The sequence below is a fragment of the Mytilus trossulus genome, chromosome 14 (assembly GCF_036588685.1).
Source record: "Mytilus trossulus isolate FHL-02 chromosome 14, PNRI_Mtr1.1.1.hap1, whole genome shotgun sequence".
NCBI classification, from domain to species: domain Eukaryota; kingdom Metazoa; phylum Mollusca; class Bivalvia; order Mytilida; family Mytilidae; genus Mytilus; species Mytilus trossulus.
In genome coordinates, this window is record NC_086386.1 from 21,323,366 (window position 1) to 21,345,848 (window position 22,483).

The 22,483-nt window shown below is 32.4% G+C and overlaps 1 protein-coding gene across 1 annotated transcript in view; it reads left to right on the forward strand.

Moving 5' to 3' along the window:
• The window catches only part of LOC134697569 (uncharacterized), a 53,810-nt gene extending 33,614 nt beyond the window's left edge, over positions 1-20,196 (forward strand). The window contains exons 10-20 of the mRNA XM_063559852.1: positions 1,076-1,171; positions 1,335-1,631; positions 7,212-7,222; positions 7,350-8,072; positions 8,827-8,877; positions 10,881-11,060; positions 15,317-15,397; positions 16,101-16,311; positions 16,983-17,069; positions 19,182-19,259; positions 19,867-20,196. Of these exons, the coding sequence (XP_063415922.1) occupies positions 1,076-1,171; positions 1,335-1,631; positions 7,212-7,222; positions 7,350-8,072; positions 8,827-8,877; positions 10,881-11,060; positions 15,317-15,397; positions 16,101-16,311; positions 16,983-17,069; positions 19,182-19,259; positions 19,867-20,172 (2,121 nt within the window). The 3' untranslated portion in view covers positions 20,173-20,196. The remainder of the gene's footprint in view (positions 1-1,075; positions 1,172-1,334; positions 1,632-7,211; positions 7,223-7,349; positions 8,073-8,826; positions 8,878-10,880; positions 11,061-15,316; positions 15,398-16,100; positions 16,312-16,982; positions 17,070-19,181; positions 19,260-19,866) is intronic.
• Positions 20,197-22,483: the final 2,287 nt, after the last annotated feature.

The window sequence follows — 22,483 nt, forward strand, 5'->3', positions numbered from 1 at the left end:
TATATCTCCCACTTAATACAAGTCCAGGGCTGGCGTTTCCTATCATGATTTTTTTTCTCTAATAGAGGGGCTGTTGCTCACAGGGAAGCTATTTAACTGATTATACATGTAGCTCTTCATCTTTTATATATTAAGCTTTGGATTTCAAATATTTTGGCCACGAGCATCACTGAAGAGACATGTATTGTCGAAATGCGCATCTGGTGCAAGAAAATTGGTACCGTTAATTTTATTTCACGAATTTTAAGCTTCCAATGTCTAACTGTCAGGCATACTACTTGTCAGTTGAGATAAAACTTTTAACTATTACCAAAATTCCAAATATGCGTTGATGAGTCGTTTTTATACGCCCGTCTTTTAGACGGGACGTATTATGGTATACCGTTGTCCGTCTGTCTGTCCGTCCGTCTGTCCATCTGTCAGTCCGTCGTCCACATTTCGGACAATAACTCAAAAACACTTTCACCAATATTCATGAAACTTGAGTGAATTGTTTATATCTATTGACGTACGCTCCCTTTCGTTTTTTTTTCATTTCAGATTTTCAGTTTTGGATTTATGGGGATTTATTCATAATAAAGGGGGTCCGTCGTCCACACTTCGGACAATTACTCAAAAACGCTTTCACCAATTTCCATGAAACTTAAGTGTATTGTTTATATCTATTGAAGTAAGCTCCCTTTCGTTTTTTTTTAATTTCAGATTTTAAGTTTTGGATTTATGGGGCTTATTCATAAAAAAGGGGGTCCGTCGTCCACACTTCGGACAATAACTCAAAAACACTTTCACCAATTTCCATGAAACCTAAGTGAATTGTTTATATCTATTGACGTAAGCTCCCTTTCAATTTTTATAAATTTCAGATTTTACATTTCCGTGTTATGAATTTTTATGCTTAAAAAAGGGGGGATTTTCCAAACTTAGTCTATTTCATCTCATCTATAACTTTTATCTAATGTATATGCCTTAATAAATATAAAAGGTACTTGGGGGGGGGGGGGTATTTGACAGGGCGTACCATGCGCTAAAGAGCAGCCCTTTATTACAAAATGTATTCATTTGTTGTATATTTTAGGTTACACAATTCCTTAAACAACATACTACAGAGATAAAACAATTGATGGATGCACGAAAGGCAATAGCTATCAATGTAGCATATGTTATAAGTAAGGTATGTTAACTTGTAAAGCAATAACAATTATAAAACATTAGATAATTAATCTTACATAATTTTTTTCATTCTATCCTGTATTATTATATTTTTTTTATTTTGATATCTGAGTTTTAATCTAAAGTGAGGAAATAAAAATATACAACATCTCTTTTTATTGAAGGACTTCGAGAAAAACCATAAATTTGTTGAATACTTACATTCCCATGGATGGTTAGACGAAGGGATTTTACGCCAAATCACCAAACAGAAGTTTTTTGAAAAGTGTATTACACTATCGTGGTTGATGGCGGTTCAAGATCCTGAAATGTACATGGACGGCGATGTTGAGCACAGAACTAAGTTTGATAAGGATCATTACAGAGAGTACACAAAAAGTGGACCCCTGTTTCTTTGTAGTATTTGGCCTGCCTTGTATCTTCATAAGAATGGGCCATTGATGATAAAAGGTGTAGCACAGGCATGTGACTGACATTGATTAAATCTGATTAGACATTCAATGTTAAGTTGCAGTAGGACTTGTTTGTTAAACTTTTTGATTGAAAGATGTTTGCTCCTCTTGTTTTTGAATTTTTGCCTGATATTCGGAATCCGCTGGTTTTATCCATTTATGATCATTCAAAAACTTGCCTACTATCACCTTATTTTCTCTCATAATTTGGTAACATATGGTTAATTATAGTATAACTAATCGCCGTATTTGAATATAAAAAAATAATACAACGCGTGACCGAACGACGCATGGATTAAACGAGTGCGCAGCACGAGTTTAATCCATAGCGGCGTTCGGTCACAAGTTGTCTTATTTTTGATATTCAAATACGGCGATTAGTTATACTTTTTATTACATTGTCAAATTGCTTTTTTTAATGAAATTAATGTACCAAATTTAAGGAACTACATGTTTTTCCTACGCATGTTTTGTTTCGACGTTATCGACGTCTTGACAACGCCTATTGTTGTATGATGTCAGAGAGTGAAATAACCACGTTTATTTCACATGTGAAATTATCGGTTTTTATCTAACTGGGAAATCAAAGTAATTCATTGCAACCAATGTAATGAACAGTCATATTTGAAAACCTTATATAATCCTAGTTATTTTTTCATCGTTTTGAAAGAACAAAGGTGCCCATATAAAATCACAGAAAAATCTTGATAGAATTATATCCCACCAAATGTTCAATTGCTTATATCTCGAAAACAAGCACACGGACCCAACATGTTTGTTCTGCTTTATTATGTTCTTTATTTATAAACTATCCCATTTGTAATGGTCTTATAAAAAGCTTGTTATTTTGAAACGGAGTAACGAACGTCCTTAGATTAAGCTTATACGCTTTGTTTGGAACAAGAGTAAACTATACTTGCAGCAAAAGTAGCTAGTTTAGAAGTTATACTCGTGTCCGGAAATTACATAATATACCAAGTATGTCTCAGTTGCAAGTTACGTCTTGTGGCTGATGAGATAATTTTCAATCAGTAACATAATATTATAATATAAGTTTGTGTTGTTATTGAAGTTGGAAACGTGTCGGAACCATCGGTGTTTAGAGTCGCTAAAAAAAATAGAATTTAAGAATACAACTTGTAATTATAACTGATACAATATCATCCTAGCTTGAAATTTATAATAATTTTTGTTTTAAATCTATTACTGTATAAATCAAAGACTCGCATCATGTGCGGGTACATACTCTTTTTTTTTTTTGCCTTGTGGAGTATGCATATTTTCGTACACGTTATGACTTAGATTTAACCATTTTTAAGGTTTTCTAAAATTAATCTGTCTCAACCAAATGGTTTGAAACTTAATATGCATAATTCTTATTGACATTAAACACATATCAAGTTTGAATTTAGGTTGCGTTATGTTTTCTGTTCTAGAGCTATGCCCTTTCACAATTAAAAGAAATCCTGAATATTCCGTTTCCATTTTCTCTCTTAAGTTTGCCTAAGCCAAATGTTATGAAACACAATGCTTATTATAACAAAACATAGATCTAGTTTGAATTTAAGTCATGTCCCTCCATTACGTTATGTTTATACTGCTTTTTACATATATCACTTGGGCCGGGGTATCATCAGTGAGCAGTAGCTCGTAGTTTCACTTGGTTTTTTTTTATTATTGGTGCTGGTAAAACTGTTCTGTGATATATGTACATAATCCTAAAGTTGTTTTTAAGTAGTTGAAAATATATTTTTTTGTTATGATATTATATTGTATGCAAGATATAGGATCTATTTTATTAAGCTCATCTAGTTAGTCGGGGCTTTTGCTATCACCTGACACAAACGTCCGTCCTCAGTTTTATATTGCATGTATGCATAAAGATATATAGTATAATAATGAAACGTATGGAGATGTGATTGGTTTCAAAAGGAGGTAAAGTGGTCATTTAAAAAATTGGTCTTAAACGATGTAGGCTTATAAGCATCTAGTTAAGCTATCTTTCCAACGTAAGAAGTCACACAAAGCTGAATAAAAGTTGACTTTCCGGGCTGATACAAGTTAAGAATTATCATAGTTCTGAGATAAGATGAGTTATTCAGAAACTACATATTATAGTTTATCGGACCACAGATAATTTATCACGTTGTGATTGGTGAAACGCCGTTATGTGGTGACCCCCTATGAGACCGTATGGGGTTAGTAAGTTTCATATGGGGTTCGTGACGCGTTAATGGCGACGTCATCTATTAATGTTGTTGTGTTTCATTGTTTATTTTTCAACAAAACGCCGCAGAAAAAGCCCAGCGTCCGATAAATTCGTTATACGGTTAACTACTGACCCCCTACGGATCCATAGAGGGTGAATAAAATTTATAGGGGACTCGGCCTCCGGCCTCACCTCCTATGGATTTTACTAACCCTCTATGGATCCGTATGGGGTCAGTAGCGAACCATATAAGTACCGATTATCAGGTTATCTGCATTTTGATATCGTAAAATATCAGCTGCGAGACATAATATGAAGCTTTTTGTCGAGTGAGCGTAGTGAACGAGATCAAAAAGCCTTCATATAATGTCAAGCAGCTGATATTTTACAATATCAATATGCAGATAATCTGATAATCGATTTATCGGGCTATATTTGCGTGTTTCAGAAGTGTTTTCTTTGTTTCACAGCACACAAAAGATGACTTGATAAGTTCGGGTCAAAGTTATTAACGTCGGTTCAAACATTATGACGTCGCTGATATGTCCGGGTCAAAGTTATTAAGGCCGGGTCAACGTATTTGACGTCACAAAGACATGATACGGAATAATATTAAGAGCTGAACAGAGTGATATAGACAGAGGGACGACCGATAACTTATAATGTTTTCTCTAGTTTATGTGTTGGATTTGAATATCAGAGCATATTCACCTTGAGAAAAATGATAAGCAACGCGCTCAAAGTCATGCGCTTTTAACATGTAAAGTTAGTGTAAAAAGTTTGATATATAATTTGTTTTATAAAAATTTGACATCAACTATATTGTTTTCTTCTTGAAAATGAAAAATAAACAATAAGTGTCTTTCGATTAGGTAAATATGTGGTTTAATTCACTTTTGAAAAACTGAAAAACTCTTTGGCCGCAGATAATATTATTTTTTTCATTTAATGAATGGCTGTTATTTATTTTGAATTTATTAAACCATAAAATTAATTTTTGACTCTTCACATTGAATAATCCGCGAAGCGGATTATGTTAGATGTGAAGAGTAAAAAATTAATTTTATGGTTCAATAAATTCACAATAAATTATTACCATTCATAATAAATAAATTTTTATCAAAAATAAGGCTCAAAGATATATATTATTACGAATATCAACGTACACAGATGTCTGCGTATGAATACACAACGTTAGAGTGGGTGTGTCGCCATAAAAATTGATAACATTGAAAATAAAGCTAATTGTTTTAACCAATCAGAAGACAGTAAATACACCAAATTTATTTATAAGACTAGTCTATAAAACTGCATGATTTCCTAGTTAATCAAAAGACATAATTGTTTATTGGTATATCTTTAATGTGTCATATTAACACATTTCAAATAACAACAGTACACTTTCTAAATTTGTATTTTTCTAATAAAATTACTTTCATTTTGAAATTTTCAAGTTGCACAGTTACGTATTTTGATTATTGACAATTTCAATAAAAATGCCCAAAAATTAAAATATTTGTGAATCAGGTGAGACACGTGCAAATCTTTGTGAAACTGTTGCTGTATCCTATATTGCATTCTGTAATAACTCCACTAGTTTGTTTTGTTACTTTTGTTTGCCTTTTTATATATTTATTACGCTTGATTTAAATAAAAACATAATAATTTATTCTCAATGTGTTGCATCTTTTATTAGATAATTTATTGATATATAGATTGACTCCGATATATGTTTTCTTACTACATGTATATTTCAGAAAAACTACATCAAACTCTTGTTGCGGATGCCTGTACGTATGCCAGGGTTATAAACTTTTGTCAGATGTTCGGACTTCTTAGCTGTTTTTCTTATGACACAAGGTTAAATATTTTGCCCCATATCACCAACATTTCTCTCCATAGAAGACTTCAATAACTCATTAAAAGGTCATATTTATAATTTAAGCAGATTTTAAATGTTTCCCCAAAAAATGAAATGGTTGCATATAAATATAAGATAAAACCCTGGGTCAGCTTCTCCCGCCATTATTTAAAAAATCAATTATAATAGTAAAAAAGAGTTGCATAAGCTATCAATATTTTTTAGCTATCAGATGGTCTTTTGACTTATTGAAGTTTTTAATTCTACATGGTTTTTTTTTTATTTCACTTAACTACATCTTTGAATTCTGATGGTTTGTAAATACTCTATAATAAATTTTGTTTTACCTTAAGCAACATGACAGGAGACAATTGTGGTGCAGGATGTGCTTTCCTATCCGAAGCACCCTAATGATCTCGAAGTTTGTGTTTCTCAATCTGATATTTTCTGTGTATCGTTTTGTGAATTGTTATTTGTCATTTCGTCATTTTCAAACTAGGTTTTTCTGTTGTTTTTCTCTCTCTCGAATTAGGGCTGTCAATTGTACTTTTTAAATTGTCTTCGTATAATTAAAAGAAGCAAAATAAGCATTATATACAATGACCTCGGTTTTGGTGGATGCAAGCAATTTTATTTCATTTCACAAACTAGATTATTGGATAGTGCTTAATCTTCTCATCCACTGGATTAAAAAAATAGACGACAGAAGATGACTTTTACATTGCGATGGTAAAATGTCTACCATTATGTTTTTTAATGAATAAGTAGGATTTCAGATAGCATAGAACTGTTGGCGTGTTTTTTAGCTCTATTTAATGTATTTCTAGTCCTCTGAGTGGTTATTTCCTAGTACATTGTATATCAAAAAGAACATGATACATCATTCTTAAAATAGTGTACCATTCCAAGCAGTAATAATAATGTTTTGTCCTACACGACTGTTGTTGGGAAAAAGGGTTGGGTGTATTCATTTTAAATATATAATAATAAAAAAAACGTTCTCTGTACAAAGTGATATTTTAGTTTTACAGTTTACTCCCCTTCATTGTAAAGAAAGAATACAGTCATGTACATTTCTGATTCTGTGTAAGGGAAGCCTTAATGATAATTGTATGTTAATTCGTATAAAAATTATAATGTGTTCTTTGTACACCACTACATGTAGGCTATGAACAACAGTTACTGGACTTTCATTAATTTATCAAATATTTGTAAATTGTCCTATTAGTCATAATTTGTTCCCGTCTTGTCTTGATTCTCCTTTATAGAATATGTTGTGGAATCCTATCATGAATTAAATAATGTTGCATCGTACTTAATATGGTAGGTATACAAACAGCAGGGTGGACACACTGGGCGTGATATGTATTGTAAAATATCTAGCAACAATATGTATATTTATGATGATTATGAGACACCTATTTATAAAAGAACAAAACAAAAAAGAAAATTGAGCGGGAAAAGGCATATTTTCATTTAAACAAAATTAAATTAATGAAATGTGACGCATTCATTTCAGCGATTCGCATGGTACGTTTTTTCTGTGTTCAAGTCTATAATAACATTTAAATAACGAGCCTATCTAAAATAAAATGGATTCCATTCACCCAGAGCAGTGTGATTTGTGTTTTACTTGGAGATATGATACATATTGTAGTAAATGTTCACGACATCTCTGTAATGCTTGTAATCATGGGCATGCGTGTAAAGACGAAGCTGGGTTAATTGCAGAATCTGGAAAGCAAAGAGACTCGTACAAAGTAAGCAGCAGAACAGATCCCTGTATCATCAAATATGTATGCGACGAGCATAAGACCGAATATAATAGATTCTGTGGAACATGTGGAGATGTCATCTGTCAAGACTGCTGTTCTAATAAACATGCTGAACATGACATAGAATCGGTCCCTACAGCTTGGACTAAATGTGCAGCCATTGTTAGAAGTTTATTGACTAACCTTAACCATGACATTGAAACAGCCGTAAAGCTTGTTACCGACTTAAATGATATTATATCTGATACAGAAAATAAGAAACAAATACAAGATGTAAAAGATTTGATAAAGAAATTTGAAACAACACTTATTGATGTTGTCCAGGAAAAACAGAGAGAAGAAAAGAAAACTGTCACGGAATATATCTCAGAGTTGGAAAACTGCATCAAGGCATGGGACAAAAACCGAGACAAGTTAGGTCCAGTCGCTAATGAGATGAATTCGGTTCCATTTTTACTGGGGTTCAGCGATTATGTTCATGATCATGAAAACATGAATTTTCCTGAAGCTATTGAGACAAACTTTCTTCCTCATGATAGGATATTACATTATGAGGAATATGTGGAAAAGGATGTAGCGTCCATGCTAGAATTCTTAAGCTCCGTGTAAGTATCTTCTGGGTTGAAAATATGTGAACGAAAATTAACGTTGAATCATAATATGATAGGAATATTTAAGTAAACCAGGTTAAATAACAACTTTAAAAGGCCGAACTTTAAATAAAGTAATTTATTACTGAAGTATGAAAAGCCTAATGTTCCGTGTGATACATATGACATATAACAATGTAAAGAAAAATCACTTCTGTTGGAATTACGATGTCATGAGTCAATGGCAACTATACATGGACAAACAAATGTAGTTTATTTAAAAAACAGAAAAGAAAGGATCAATTATTTAAATGCATTGTTTTTAGAATTAAAACAAATGCGCACAATATTATCAATTTCATCGATTTAAAATTATTTATTTGTCATATGATCTCGTATGAAATGACAGCCTTTAAAATGACTAGCAGAATAAGTAAAATATGTTCTACACTTTAAGATCTAAAATAAGTATTTATTATTGCATCATTCAAATATTCGGAGTTTTATATGCCTATCGTCTACACCGTAAATAATTTTGAAAAAGTATTGAAAAACAATGTGCTGTACTACAAATCTGGAATTGAACAATACGTCTTCTGCTTTTTATAGTTTCCATCAAACTTAAAGTTAATAGACATAAAACAAGAACAACTCCGTATTGAATTATAAAAAAAACTATCTTAGTACGTAGCCTCTCTTTATCTTTATAAGACTAACAATATGGTTTTTTTAATAAAAAAAAAGTGAAGTTGCAGTGTTTTTCTTGCAGTACTGGAGTATATGTCGTGTCAGGTGTGGCTAGTCGTGAACCATCACCGGGGTAAGGAATCAAATAAACAACAAGTTTCAGTTCGTTTATAAGTCTTTATTCCCACTTTCAAAAACCAACAACATACGTGAGTCCTTTTTTCTTCTACAACTGAGTGAAACATTAAACACGTATGATTTTACTTAGTTTACATGTATAACAGAAATGGCTTACATTCACACTTTCGAAATAAAAGAATTATTATCAAGAAGAACATGTGGTATAATTGCCAATGAGACAACTCTCCACAAGACACCAAATGACACATACGGTATCAACTATAGGTCACCCTATGATTTTCAACAATGAGCAAAGATCATAGTGAGCTATAAAATGGCCCAAATGACAAATGTGAAATAATTCAAACGAGAAAACTAACGGCATAATCAATGTACAAGAAACAAAAAACAAATGTGAAACACATCAACAAACATCTACAAAAAATGTACCACTGAATTACAGGCTCTTGACTTGGGACTAGTGCATACTTATAGAATGTTTCGGGGTAAATATGATATAACCCTTTTATAAATAAGATTAAAAAAAATAATACAACAGGGTTTTCCTTACCCATTTGTATGTTAATGTCACTCCATTCAAAAGAGAAATTTAAATTTTATCAAATTTAAATATATTCTGGATATGGACTTTGAATTTTCTTTATAGAACAATGTTTCTTTTTGTGGTTCTGATTTTATTAGTTTTCGTCATAAATATGGATTCTATCGGGATTTGATTCTAACAAATTAGCAGAAAAAGCTCATATATAATTTTGAAACAGTCAATTTACTGTTTGTTTTATAGTTTATTATGTGGTTAATGATCTCTACTGTTATATGTGTTATGATTCTGAATATTTCCCCCCCATTATACACCATAAGAACCATAAGTGCCTCCGTCAATGTATCAACATCCGGAACCACTAGAATCCATAAGCTGTTTACCAAACACCCTCTAAGAGAGGAACCACGTACGAGTAAGAAGTATGTCAGAAGATTACAAGACAAGATTGAAGAAAAGGAACGAGAAATTCAGCAAGTATTATTTATAAATTATACATCTGAATATGTTCTTTTAAAAGAAATGTAGACGTTAAGCAGACAATAATCAATCAGTCAATCTGAACGAGATTTTACCATCAATTATGATGCTTAGTTTAATTGTTGATGATCTGTCAATGTACCATTTAAGTTAATCTTAAATAAATGCACACAAAAAATAGCAATAAATAAATAATCAAACAATACAATGTTTAGTAAACATATATACCACAAAAAATAACGTTGGATACACTAAAAAATCTTATTCCCTTTTGAAAAGTCACTTTGGCGCGAATGACACATTTCATCACATTATTAATACAGTAAAACTACTATTTGCCATCAAAATACAAGACAGATCACAAAAGGATATTCTAATATGACGTCATTATTACGCTTTGTTAACAAAGCCGTGTTCTAATAAGCACAAAAAATATGTTTGTCACATGCGCACGGACTTACTGTTTATATTAACGTTATTTCCATCGTTATCCTTTTGTATATTTACATTTAAGCAGCTAAAATAAACTTTAATCATATATTTTTATAAGACAACATATATTTGCCACGCTCGAAATGTAATATACAGACTCTTCGGGGAGGAAACGGGAACAGCCAAATATTCTTACGGTATTTTCGTACGCTTCGGCCTGTAAATATTACATATTTGTCATATTAGAATCGAAATAATTCCTTCATGTCATTCTCTATGCTCATTTTAACATGGGAAGGCATCATATTTGACCACATTTTACACCTCGCTAACGCTCAGTGTAAAATATCGACACATATAATGCCTACCCATGTTAAAATGAGCATAGAGCATGACACGAAGGAATTATTTCTTAACTATAAATCGGCAGCCATTTTTTAAAAGTCTTACTTAAAGATGTAGTCTAATTTTTTGGATTTTTTGTGGACCGTTCTTGTCGTTTTATTTAATTTGTAATAGTTGGTATATTTGTCATTTAACAGACGACTCCAGTACAATTTGACTGAGATGCTAGAAACAATGGACGTTTTGCATGACTATTCCAAACAAACTATAGCATCTAGCAGTATTGTTGCTGAACAGAAGATATTTGCCAAGAAGGACAAGTTTCATCAAACTATTGGGGATATTGCTAATGTCATCAAATCCCTCAAGCAGGAAAAGTATGTTATAAAATATAACCATTGGGCGCGTTATAATTGCGCACATTTAGGGGTTCAAAAAACAAATACGTCTGCGCGCAGCTTTTAATTTCATTTGCGCGCATTTGTTTTACAGGTAAGCTAGGTAAAGAATAAATTTTAAGATAATTCATATTAATATGACCGAATTGTTATTTTTTAAAATAGATATGACTAAAATTGAGAAAGGAAATGGTGAATATGTCAAAGCGACAACCACCCGACCATAGAGCAGACAACAGCCGAAGGTAACCAATGGGTCTTCAATGTAGCGAGAATTCCCGCACCCGTAGGTGTCCTTCAGCTGGCCCCTAAAAATATGCATAATAGTACAGTGAATAAATGGTTTGATTTAAAAACATGTGCTAATTTACAATATATATTATTCATACTGAATACTAAATAAAAATATAAAGGGATCGTGACAAATCCAGTAACAGGCCCAGATTAAGGCATACGTGCAATTTATTGAACCGCATATGTATTAATGTACAATACAATAATTCTTTGTTAACCAAATGTGTTACAACATCACGGGTGTCATTCGGTTTATCGAGAGAAATGAGCGTGAAAGAATATCTAACGGCGGTCAAGTATTGAGCGACGATCGTGAAAGCTCTGGTAACGGATCGTGAAAGACATTTAATGAAAATTCTAGGTCAGAATCTTTGAAAAAATCGCTAAATTTTTAAAACGCGGAACAAATACGAACAAAAAAATATGTCTGTCAAAATGGTTTAACTTCCTCAACATAATTGTGAAATAAGAAAGATAAAATATGCAGTACTTTATGAAAAAACACAAAAGGCGGAATGCATGTCTATGAAATTAATTACAAATAAAACGCTTTTTGTTACTATAATGGTCATATTTCAGTTCATCGTGATATATTTGAAATTTAATCTTTGGTGTATCTGATAGTACAGTAAAATTGAAGTATGTTCTTCTCTTAAAAGCATTAATTTGTTTATGAAAACCTTGAATTTGTTGAATATCCATCAAACTTGATCGTGAAAGATCAGGTAATGCATTATTTTGATCGTGAAAGATAATACGTGACCAGACTTATTACTAGTAATCAGATATCAATATGTCTTTTACCATTTGATAAACCTGCAACTGGTTGAAGCCTGTAACTATTTTGATAAGGATGAACATCAAGGCTATTTTTTTTTATTCAACACTTTACCTCGAAAGTTAAAAAAACTAACAACTAAAACATCTCTATATAAATTTGAAAGATTCAGCTCCGAAAATCGGTCAAGTGCAACTCAGGCAGACCGAACGTTTAAACCAAAATGATATCCATCAATCAAAAATTACAGCAAAACAGCATCTTTCATGAGTAATTTGAGATTGAATGATAACCAACATTTTGTGCAACAGTACTTTCTTAAGTTCTGCATATATACAACGCAGATGTGGATTGATTTAACTACAGACTATAGAATATCAGAGCGAAAATGCTGTAATGCCTCGTCTGCTCCACTTATGATAGTTAATTTTATGGAACGTCTATAATATCAAGGGTTTAACTAGAAGTGTCAAATGCGCTTAATGCGCTTAATGTATTTTTGTCCATCTGATGAGTTAAGCCTTTTCAATTGATTTTTATAGTTTGTTCTTATGTTGTACTATTATACCACTGTCTCAGGTTAGGGGAGGGTTTGGGATCCCGCTAACATGTCTAACCCCGCCACATTATTTATGTATGTGGCTGTCAAAAGTCAGGAGCCTGTAATTCAGTGGTTGTTGTTTGTTTATGTGTTACATATTTGTTTTTCGTTCATTTTTTTTATACAAAAAAGGCTGTTAGTTTTCCCGTTTGAATTGTTTTACATTGTCATATCGGGGCCTTTTATAGCTAGCTGACTATGCGGTATGGGCTTTGCTCATTGTTGAAGGCCGTACGGTGACCTATAGTTGTAAATGTCCTGTGTCACTTTGGTCTCCAGTGTATAGTTGTCTCTTTGGCAATCATACCACATCTTTTTTTTTTAAATTATGATAGTCAATGGTTCATAAAAAGAGTACAAGGTTAGATGAACCATGACATACAGATCTCTACAAATATCCCGTAGACCAAATAAACGTGTTCTGATCCTTACAGTGCCTTAGAAACTGACAAATGTAAAAGTTATGCTTGGCCAAATAATTCGAAACATAAGGTCAAAAGTACATGAACCCTGACCGTCAGCCAGACATAGACATCTTACTAGCATTCAATATATCAAATACAATTGACGTCATCGTGGTCATATATGAAACATGCAAACAGCAGGTACGCCATACACGAAATACCATAGCGCTATAGCATACAGGTGTATATCCAAAGGCTAGACAACATAAAACGACAATTGCCGAATGATGCATGATAATGAGTTCGATGTTATTTGAAACCTTACAGAAGTCGAAAATATACATCTCACAATCATAACAACAGACAGTTATCCTAAAGCTTAACGAATCCGCGATACGGACTTGACCACAAAAATGAATCTTCATCCATGAAATAAGGCAAATTCGGGGTCAGGGGAATCCTGTCTGACGGACATGTAGTTTATAGGACCCAATATACAAAATTTGGGTATCCTTTAACTCGTGATAAGTGAGTACTTCACATGACAATAAAAAGCTTCATCCTACAATCATCCAACTATTTTACATTTTATTTTCTGAAAATATTAATACTTTGAAAAGCTTAAACCTATTGAGGATGTTGACCTATATAGCTTTTCTCAATACCAATAACAAATATTAACTTTGCTTTAATTGAAAAATAATTTGAACGTCTTCGTAGCATCAAATCATTCACGATCCTTTTCACGATCTTTAATAATGCGGTACGTGATCTTTCACGATCCAATAAAACCATTTTTGTGTAAATAGTTCTTTATTTACCAAGTTACAGATTATGTTTATACAAAATAACTATAAGAACCATTTGATTAATTCAAATAGAATGCCCTTATGCGTATTAAAGTAGGTTTTCTAGTCGAATTTGTAAAAAAATCATGTTTGTTTACATTTTTTATGTCATTGAAATGTCGAGAAGCAATCTGCCTTTTGTTGTTTTGTAATAACTGTGTACTTTTAAAACTGGATATTCTCACATACTGATCATAATGTTGAACCATTTTGACAGACAGTTTTATTTTGTCGTAAATTTGTCTGTGTAATTAATTAAATTAGAATATGTATTGACCTTTCATATGTCTTCTCGATTAAATGTCTTTCACGATCCGTTACCAGAACTTTCACGATCGTCGCTCAATACTTGACCGCCGTTAGATATTCTTTCACGCTCATTTCTCTCGATATACCGAATGACACCCGTGAACATATAGGTACATCAGAGACATATATGTCTCTGGGTACATGTATAATCAATATATTCAAAATATATTTTACAAAACTTAACGATCAAGACAAAACAGACAGAATTTTAAAAATACACAAAAAATAAATACATACAAATATAATTAAATAATGGAAATGCGCGCAAATGTTATGCACCGTTATCAATATTATTTAATTCAAGTATCAAGATTATTGATGACGTCACAGATTTTGCGATTTGGTGTACATTAAATGCATAATCAACTTCAATAAAAAAAAAAAACAAATAATTATAGATTCATCTTTTTCATTTTGTAGAATTTTGTTGAACAAATTTTGCACAATTGTTTTATTGTCTCTTACAGAAAAAAACTATGTTCTCCTAAACTAAAAAAAACAACAGCGTAATAACTATATACATATATGTTACTCCTAGATTCATTTTGGTTTTGACATACACTTTAGAAGTTGGCATAACATGGTACCACCTATTTATGTCTTCCATATCCTGTTTCTTGACCAAATAAAAATCTGCGAAATCAAATTAACACAATCCGTTTTGGAGTAAAAAGTGATAGACATGTAGTTTTACGGGAATGTAAATTATTAAACAGCGCACTCTTATTTAACCTGTCTTGGGATTTTTTCACAAAATATGGCATTCTTGATGTAGCATTTTTCTGACGTCGAATGCCCCGTATCATCGCTATGAACTTTATGGGACTATATTTCAATGAAAGGAATTCTGACTAACTACTTGTCAAGTACATGTATGACCGTGATTTTTAATGACACAAATTACCTGCTTTTAATTTAGTAAACTAAAGGTACTTGCCCAACAACAGTAAAATGTGGTTGTTTTCTTAAGTAAATATAATATATCTTATTTGTAATTCCAGCATTAATGCTATAGTAGAACAGAAAAGTTTGATGTTCCAGTTTGAACAAACGATGGAAGAAAAAGAAAGCATTCGACAAAGGTAACACATAGAATCATATGCAAAACAGTGTGGTCCTGGCCATTGATTGACGACCTAAATTATCCCATTGACTGGGACAGATTAGGTGAACTTTTGTCTGTAATAACCATTGCTCACTTCTTAGTATACTTATTATAGAATTTAAACTGTGGGGTCACCAAAGGTTCTCAGTGCCTTTAATAATAAAACAATTTATATTGATATAAATCAACACATCGTATTATTCCGGATTCGTTTTTCGAATTGCCTTATTTAGGTGTTGAGAACCTTTGGTGATCCCACAGATTCAGTGTCTTTAACAAGTACATGTACATAGTGAGCAGTGATTGTTACCGACAAATGTTCACCTAATCTGCCCCAGTCAATGGTATAATTTAGGTCGTCAATCAATGGTCAGGACCACACTGTTTTGAATATGATTCTATATTAGTAACTGACGTAAAATGACTGAATAATAATTTTATATAATCAGATAATTAGAATGAATCATTTATAAAAGGGATTTGGTTAAACCTTTGCGATAATCTGCTCGGATATCTAAAAGTGTTAGTAGTTTTTTTGTAGGTTAAAGGATCCCTGACCTAACATATTCAATTTATAAAAAAATAATTGTTTATACATTTCTTATATATTTCTAATCTTCAGATGCAATAGAACATGACGCAGTATATAATTCTAAATATTCATTATAAATATTTACTAGATTCATTGAGATGGCTGGGCGAACGTTAAGTTCTATAGGTAGTGCTCGTTCGCGTGATGTGGAATATGATGAACAAGTTATGCCAAAACAGATTATAGAAATGTTTGGTAAACTATACGAAGAAGAATGGAGACAAACATTGGACAAGTTGTCAATAACTGGGAGATGGCAGGCACATATTGTTATCAAGCACTTATTTCTAGTAAACCAGGTACTCTATGATGTTCTAGTTTTAAGTTAACGTGTAATATTTAGATAAAGTTTGAAAAATATACAAATGTAATGTTATATTTGCACGAATACTTACATCCCCGAGGTTCCTCGGGTAAATTGTAATTATAAACTACATGTAAGTACATCATATAAACTACTTTTAAAAAAGACATCTTAAACAATACTGGACAATTGCATATGACAAGCAGATTTACCATTTAGTTCAACTTTAAAAAGATATCTAAGTTTATCAATAAACTTTATAATATATCTCACATACTTTATGAAATATCTTATCTTACCTCCTAAACATATCTAGGAATTATACAATTGTTAAATTCAACAGTGTGGATAATTGTATGTTTCATATGGGACTATTCGGCGGAGTTTATAATAATACACGGTTAAAAGCTACATAATGATCATTTCTTAGTTAATTAGGACTTCTATTTATTGTCATTGTACATTTTGGATAAGAGCCAATTTTACTACTCGTTCGTGTCGATTGCTTGCTTGATTGGTTTATTTATTTGTTTTGTCTCACATTCGTGTCTACATTGCTATAGTTATCTCTTTATCGTGAACATGGTGAATGTTTATGTCCATATGAATACTATGTTTTAAGTAACGGTGCAAATACACATTTATGTGCGTATTTTTAATTTTTAGAATTGCTATAAGACCTGTCAAAGAATATCAGATAATCAAACTAAAGATCTGATGTCTGCTTTGTTTGTTAACGCAGAAGACTCAAAGGTAACAATACTTGTGCTATGACAACAACTCTTACACAAACATTATACTCACAAAGTTAACGCCCTAAAACACTTTTTTCTCACATAAATACTCAGATGTTACGCACGGTATTGGTGCCACTCAGCGTTACACGACGTTCCTGAATAAAACGACGATTTTGACGTTGTTCAACGTAAAGTTTCTAACATGGACCGTATATTCTACTCATGTGAAAATACCGCTTAAAGTACAGAGATTTTCGAAGTTGCTTTTATATGGTTTTTTTTCTTTCAAGCCGGTGCAAATGCAAAATTCCATTGAATTAAAACAAAATTTTAAACACATGAACAATTTTTAATTTTTGCGAAGAATTGTCTACAAAATTAACACAAAGTAACAACTAAATTTGATGTCTTGTAAAATTATTTAAATATATAAAAAGAAGATGTGGTATGATTTCCAATGAGACAATTCTCCACAAGAGACCAACATGACACAGAAATTAACAACTATAGGTCACTGTACGCCCTTCAACAACGAGCAAAGTGAACTTATCATAATTATAGCGTTAAGGAAATCACTGCATATACTCCGAGTTTTCTTTTACTGTACATTTTATGAATGTGACCTACCGAATTAGACTATTTACCGGATTTGTTATCACATAAGCAACACGACGGGTGCCACATGTGGAGCAGGATCTGCTTACCCTTCCAGAGCACCTGAGATCACCCTTAGTTTTTGGTGGGGTTCGTGCTGTTTATTCTTTAGTTTTCTATGTTGTGTTATGTATACTATTTAAGAAATAATTCCTTCATGTCATGCTCTATGCTCATTTTAACATGGGTAGGCATTATATTTGTCGATATTTTACACTGAGCATTAGCGAGGTGTAAAATGTGGTCAAATATAATGCCTACCCATGTTAAAATGAGCATAGAGCATCACATGAAGGAATTATTTCGATTCTAATAGGACAAATAAAGTATTTTTATAGGTCGAAGCGTATGAAATTACCGTTATGGTGTTTGGCTGTAAATCCGTTTCCTCCTAGAGGAATCTGTGCATTGCACTTCATGTTGGATAAGTTTAAAAACTACTAGCAGGATAAATATATGTTGTTTCATAAAAATATATGATAAAAGTTTATGTTAGCTGCCTAAATGTATATATTTTTAAAGGATAACGATGGAAATAACGTTAATATAAACAGTGTCCTTGCGCATGTGTCAAGCATATTTTTTGTGCTCATTAGAACACGGCTTTGTTTACAAAGCGTAATAAGGACATTATATTAGAATGTTTGTCTGTTTGTGTTTTTCCTGTTTAGCCATGGCGTTGTCAGTTTGTTTTAGATGTATGAATTTGACTGTCCCTTTGGCATCTTTCGTCCCTCTTTTATACTTCAGCTTACCCTTTTTGCGCATGTTTTCTGACATAAAATGCATAGAAGCGTGTTAAAACTGTTCTGATTATATATTGAAAGCATTTTAGATTACTATGAATGTAGTGTTTAGCAGTAATCATTACAACATTCAAGATGATATAAATTATCCAATCCTGTCCAGTCCACGTCTTACTGTATGCCTATTTGTCAATAAAAGTTGACAACTTCTGACTCAAATGCACTGGTGTTAAACTGATTATCGTAACTGGAATTACGAAACCCCCATTATGACGACGGCAAAAAATTGTTAAATCTTTGCAGTCATATTTGTCAATTGTAGCCTGTTGTTGTCAAGAGTTTCTCAGCTGCAACGTTTTTCTATATACCATTACCATCATTTTTGAAACGTAACGGTGCACTATAATTTTCTAAGCGCTTTGAAAATTACCGTCGAAAAAATCAGGATTATAATCGTATAATATCGATAATAGTTGTACTCTAATTACTTATATTTGATGCAATATACTATCAAGGAGATACATATGAAATAGCTTATTAGGGAGATACATATAAAAATGTCAGAGACTTCAATTTCTGCAAATTAAGTTCGTTAAAACACAAATTATCCATAACGACTAAAATTATTCCAATTGCAAGTTTTAAATGTTAGTCCACATGAGAATAAGTGTAAGTTCTTCATGTTACATTACATCTAGTGATGTTGTTGATTTTTATTATATTTTCAGCGACATACAGCAGAAATAAAACAAGTCAGGGAATTTAGGAAATCCACGTCAACAATGTGCGCTGTCAATTTGCAAAAGGTATGCCTGTAGTTTAAACAAAACTATTTTCAATAAATATTAGTATATAAGATTTTCCATGTGCCGTCCGTATACCAAACAGTAATAAAACATCGATAATTGTATGATGTCGTTATTATTTTATACTTTTAGCCAAACAAGTGACTGAAATATGTCAACTTGATTCGTTCGCAGTAATGAATAATAATATGATGTACGTACCTTTAGTTGTCACCAGAAGTTACGTAAGTATAGAAACAGAACACAATACAATCAAATGATACGATATGTAGAGTACGACGTTTTCAGTCTAAAGATTGTAAAATATATTAACCGTTTGACTCAATATGAACCTGTTTGGTTCGTTTCCTTAACCCATTGCTAATATAGCATCATGGTATATGTTCTAGCTGTATACATTCTGATGTCTATATAGAAAAACACTTTTATTGTACCCATTCAACTAACTCAACTTAAAAGTAAGATAGGTCCAATGCATCTTCAAATTCATGTAGTTAATACAAAAGATTAAAAGTCACAATTTCTCACCAATATATCTTTCTCAAATATGTGGTATATTATTTTTGATAAGTATAATGTACATGCTTTAATCTTATTTTTACTTTAGATGATAGTTGAGAAGCCAGAATTTCAAGCTAATCTTTTAAAATGGGACCAGAAGGACTATGATCTTCTTTCTGAGATTTTGAACACACCATACTTTAACCGATGTGTTTATTTGTCATGGTTAATGGTAGTCCAGAACCCACCAATGTATATAGACGAAGGACCAGTGAGAAGATCATACATTAACCGGGATGTCTATAAGGAATTCACAAAGAAGGGTTCCATCATCGATTACTGTGTATGGCCTGCCTTATACGTGGAGAAAGGTGGACCACTTGGCACGAAGGGAATTGTTCAAGTTTACTGAACAGAAAACAGATGGAACTAAAATAACAAAATATATGTTGTGTAATCTCTGTAATAAATGGTCACTGTTTGCAAGATGTAAACGTATTCAATAACAATCAATAGTGCATTTGTACACGCATATAGACGAATCATAGATACCAGGATTGAAATTTTATATATACGCCATTCGCGCGTTTCGTCTACAAAAAAATCCTCAGTGACGCTCGAATAAAAAAATGTTAAAAAGGCCAAATAAAAAAAGTTGAAGAGCATTGAGGACCGAAAATTCCGAAAAGTTTTGGCAAATACAGCTAAAGTAATCTATTCCTGAGGTAGAAAAGACTTAGTTTTTCAACAATTCAAAGTTTTGTTAACAGTAAATTTATAATAATGAACATACAAATGTACCAATGATAACTCAAGTCAACACAGAAGTGCTGACTACTGGGCTGGTGATATCCTCGGGGAAATACGATAGGGCTAAACTTTTTGACAAATGATATTTCGTACATTTTTGGGTGTAGTCACTTATTAATTCTCTTTATTTTAGAAATTCAACAAGTATTTACAATAACTTTTTTTCGAAGTGCAATGATATTTTCTTTAAGAATTTCTAAACGAGAAATTTATTGAAAGGTGTTTCCAAACTATAAAAGTAACAATTAAGATTAATACTAGTAGGTTTAGGAAAATGTGAGCAAATATTAGAAGAAGATTTGGTACATTTATAATTTCCAATGAGACAGCTCTCCACAAGAGCACAAATGACACAGAAATTAACTACTATATGACAACACACGACCGTCAACAACGAGCGAAACCCATTCCGCATATTTTAGCTATAAAAAGTCCCGAAATGATAAATGTAAAACAATTCAAACGAGAAAACTAACGACCTTATTTATGTCAAAAAATGAACGAAAAACAGATTTGTAATACATCAACAAACGACAACCTCTGAATCACAAACCCCTGACTTGAAACAGGCACATACATACAGAATGTCAGTGGGATTCCGACCCTCCATCTAACCTAGGACTGTTGTGTAACATTACAATATAAGAACGACCAATAAAAATCTAAAGATTTTAGAATATTTAAAACAGATTAAACTTAAAACTGTTGACATACTCAAATTTGTCTACTCATTTTGATAATTAATTAATGTAGGTGCAGCTTCACAATCATCGCTATAAGTAGATATCTTATTTATGACAAGAAATTTGCGATATCCTTTAACTCTACTTTCCGCTATACACATGATACAGATGATATTCTTTCACTAAAAAGTTCAAAATTTGGTGACTATGTAGAACGCATCTATCCCATCGAACTAGAGATAAAGGATACTACTGATACAGTTAAATCGGCCTCATATCTTGACTTACATCTAAAAATGACAATGAGGGTCGGTTGAAAACCAACTTTACGACAAAAGAGCTGATTTCAGCTTTCCAATTGTGAACTTTCCATTTCTAAGTAGAAACATCCAATCAGCACCTACATTGTTCATACGGGGAATATATCTCCCAATTGATACGATATTCCAGTGCTCGCATTTCCTATCATGATTTTCTTGATAGAGGGTTGCTGCTCATAAGGAGCTATTAAACCAAGAGTTCCAAATGGTGAAGTTGAAGTCATTCCTTCTTAAATTTTATGGACGCCATCACGAGTTGGTTGACCGTTATGGAATAACCGTTTCACAAATGATATCGAATATGTTTCTTACGTCATAACTACAATCCCCTTCCCTTTCATAAATGTGACCTACCGAATTAGACTATTTACCGGATTTGTTATCACATAAGCAACATGACGAGTGCCACTTGTAGAGCAGTTTCTGCTTACCCTTCCGGAGCACCCGAGATCACCCATAGTTTTTGGTGGGGTTCGTGTTCGTTATTCTTTAATTTTCTATGTTGTGTCATGTGTACTATTGTTTGTCTGTTTTTCTTTTTCATTTTTTTGCCATGGCGTTGTCAATTTATTGTCTATTTATGAGTTTGACTGTCCCTTTCGAATCTTTCGTCTCTCTTTTATGAGCCTTTTCTGTGGTTTCATTACTGCAAAGGGGTAGACCTATACCATAGTTTGTTGTTTGGTGTTCGTGCTATTTTTTTAATATGGTAAACAATATGAAAGAAACTGAATTTACGACATAACTTTTCTAAGTGAAATCATGAGTAAACGAATGTGACGCTTAGTACTTATTTATAACATACACTGTCTCTTGTCACTGTAAAAAGTAAACGATCGTACAAAAAGAAAGAAATAAAAGTGTCCGAAACAAATCCACTGATAGAAGGGTTAAAACCAGATATCTTGAT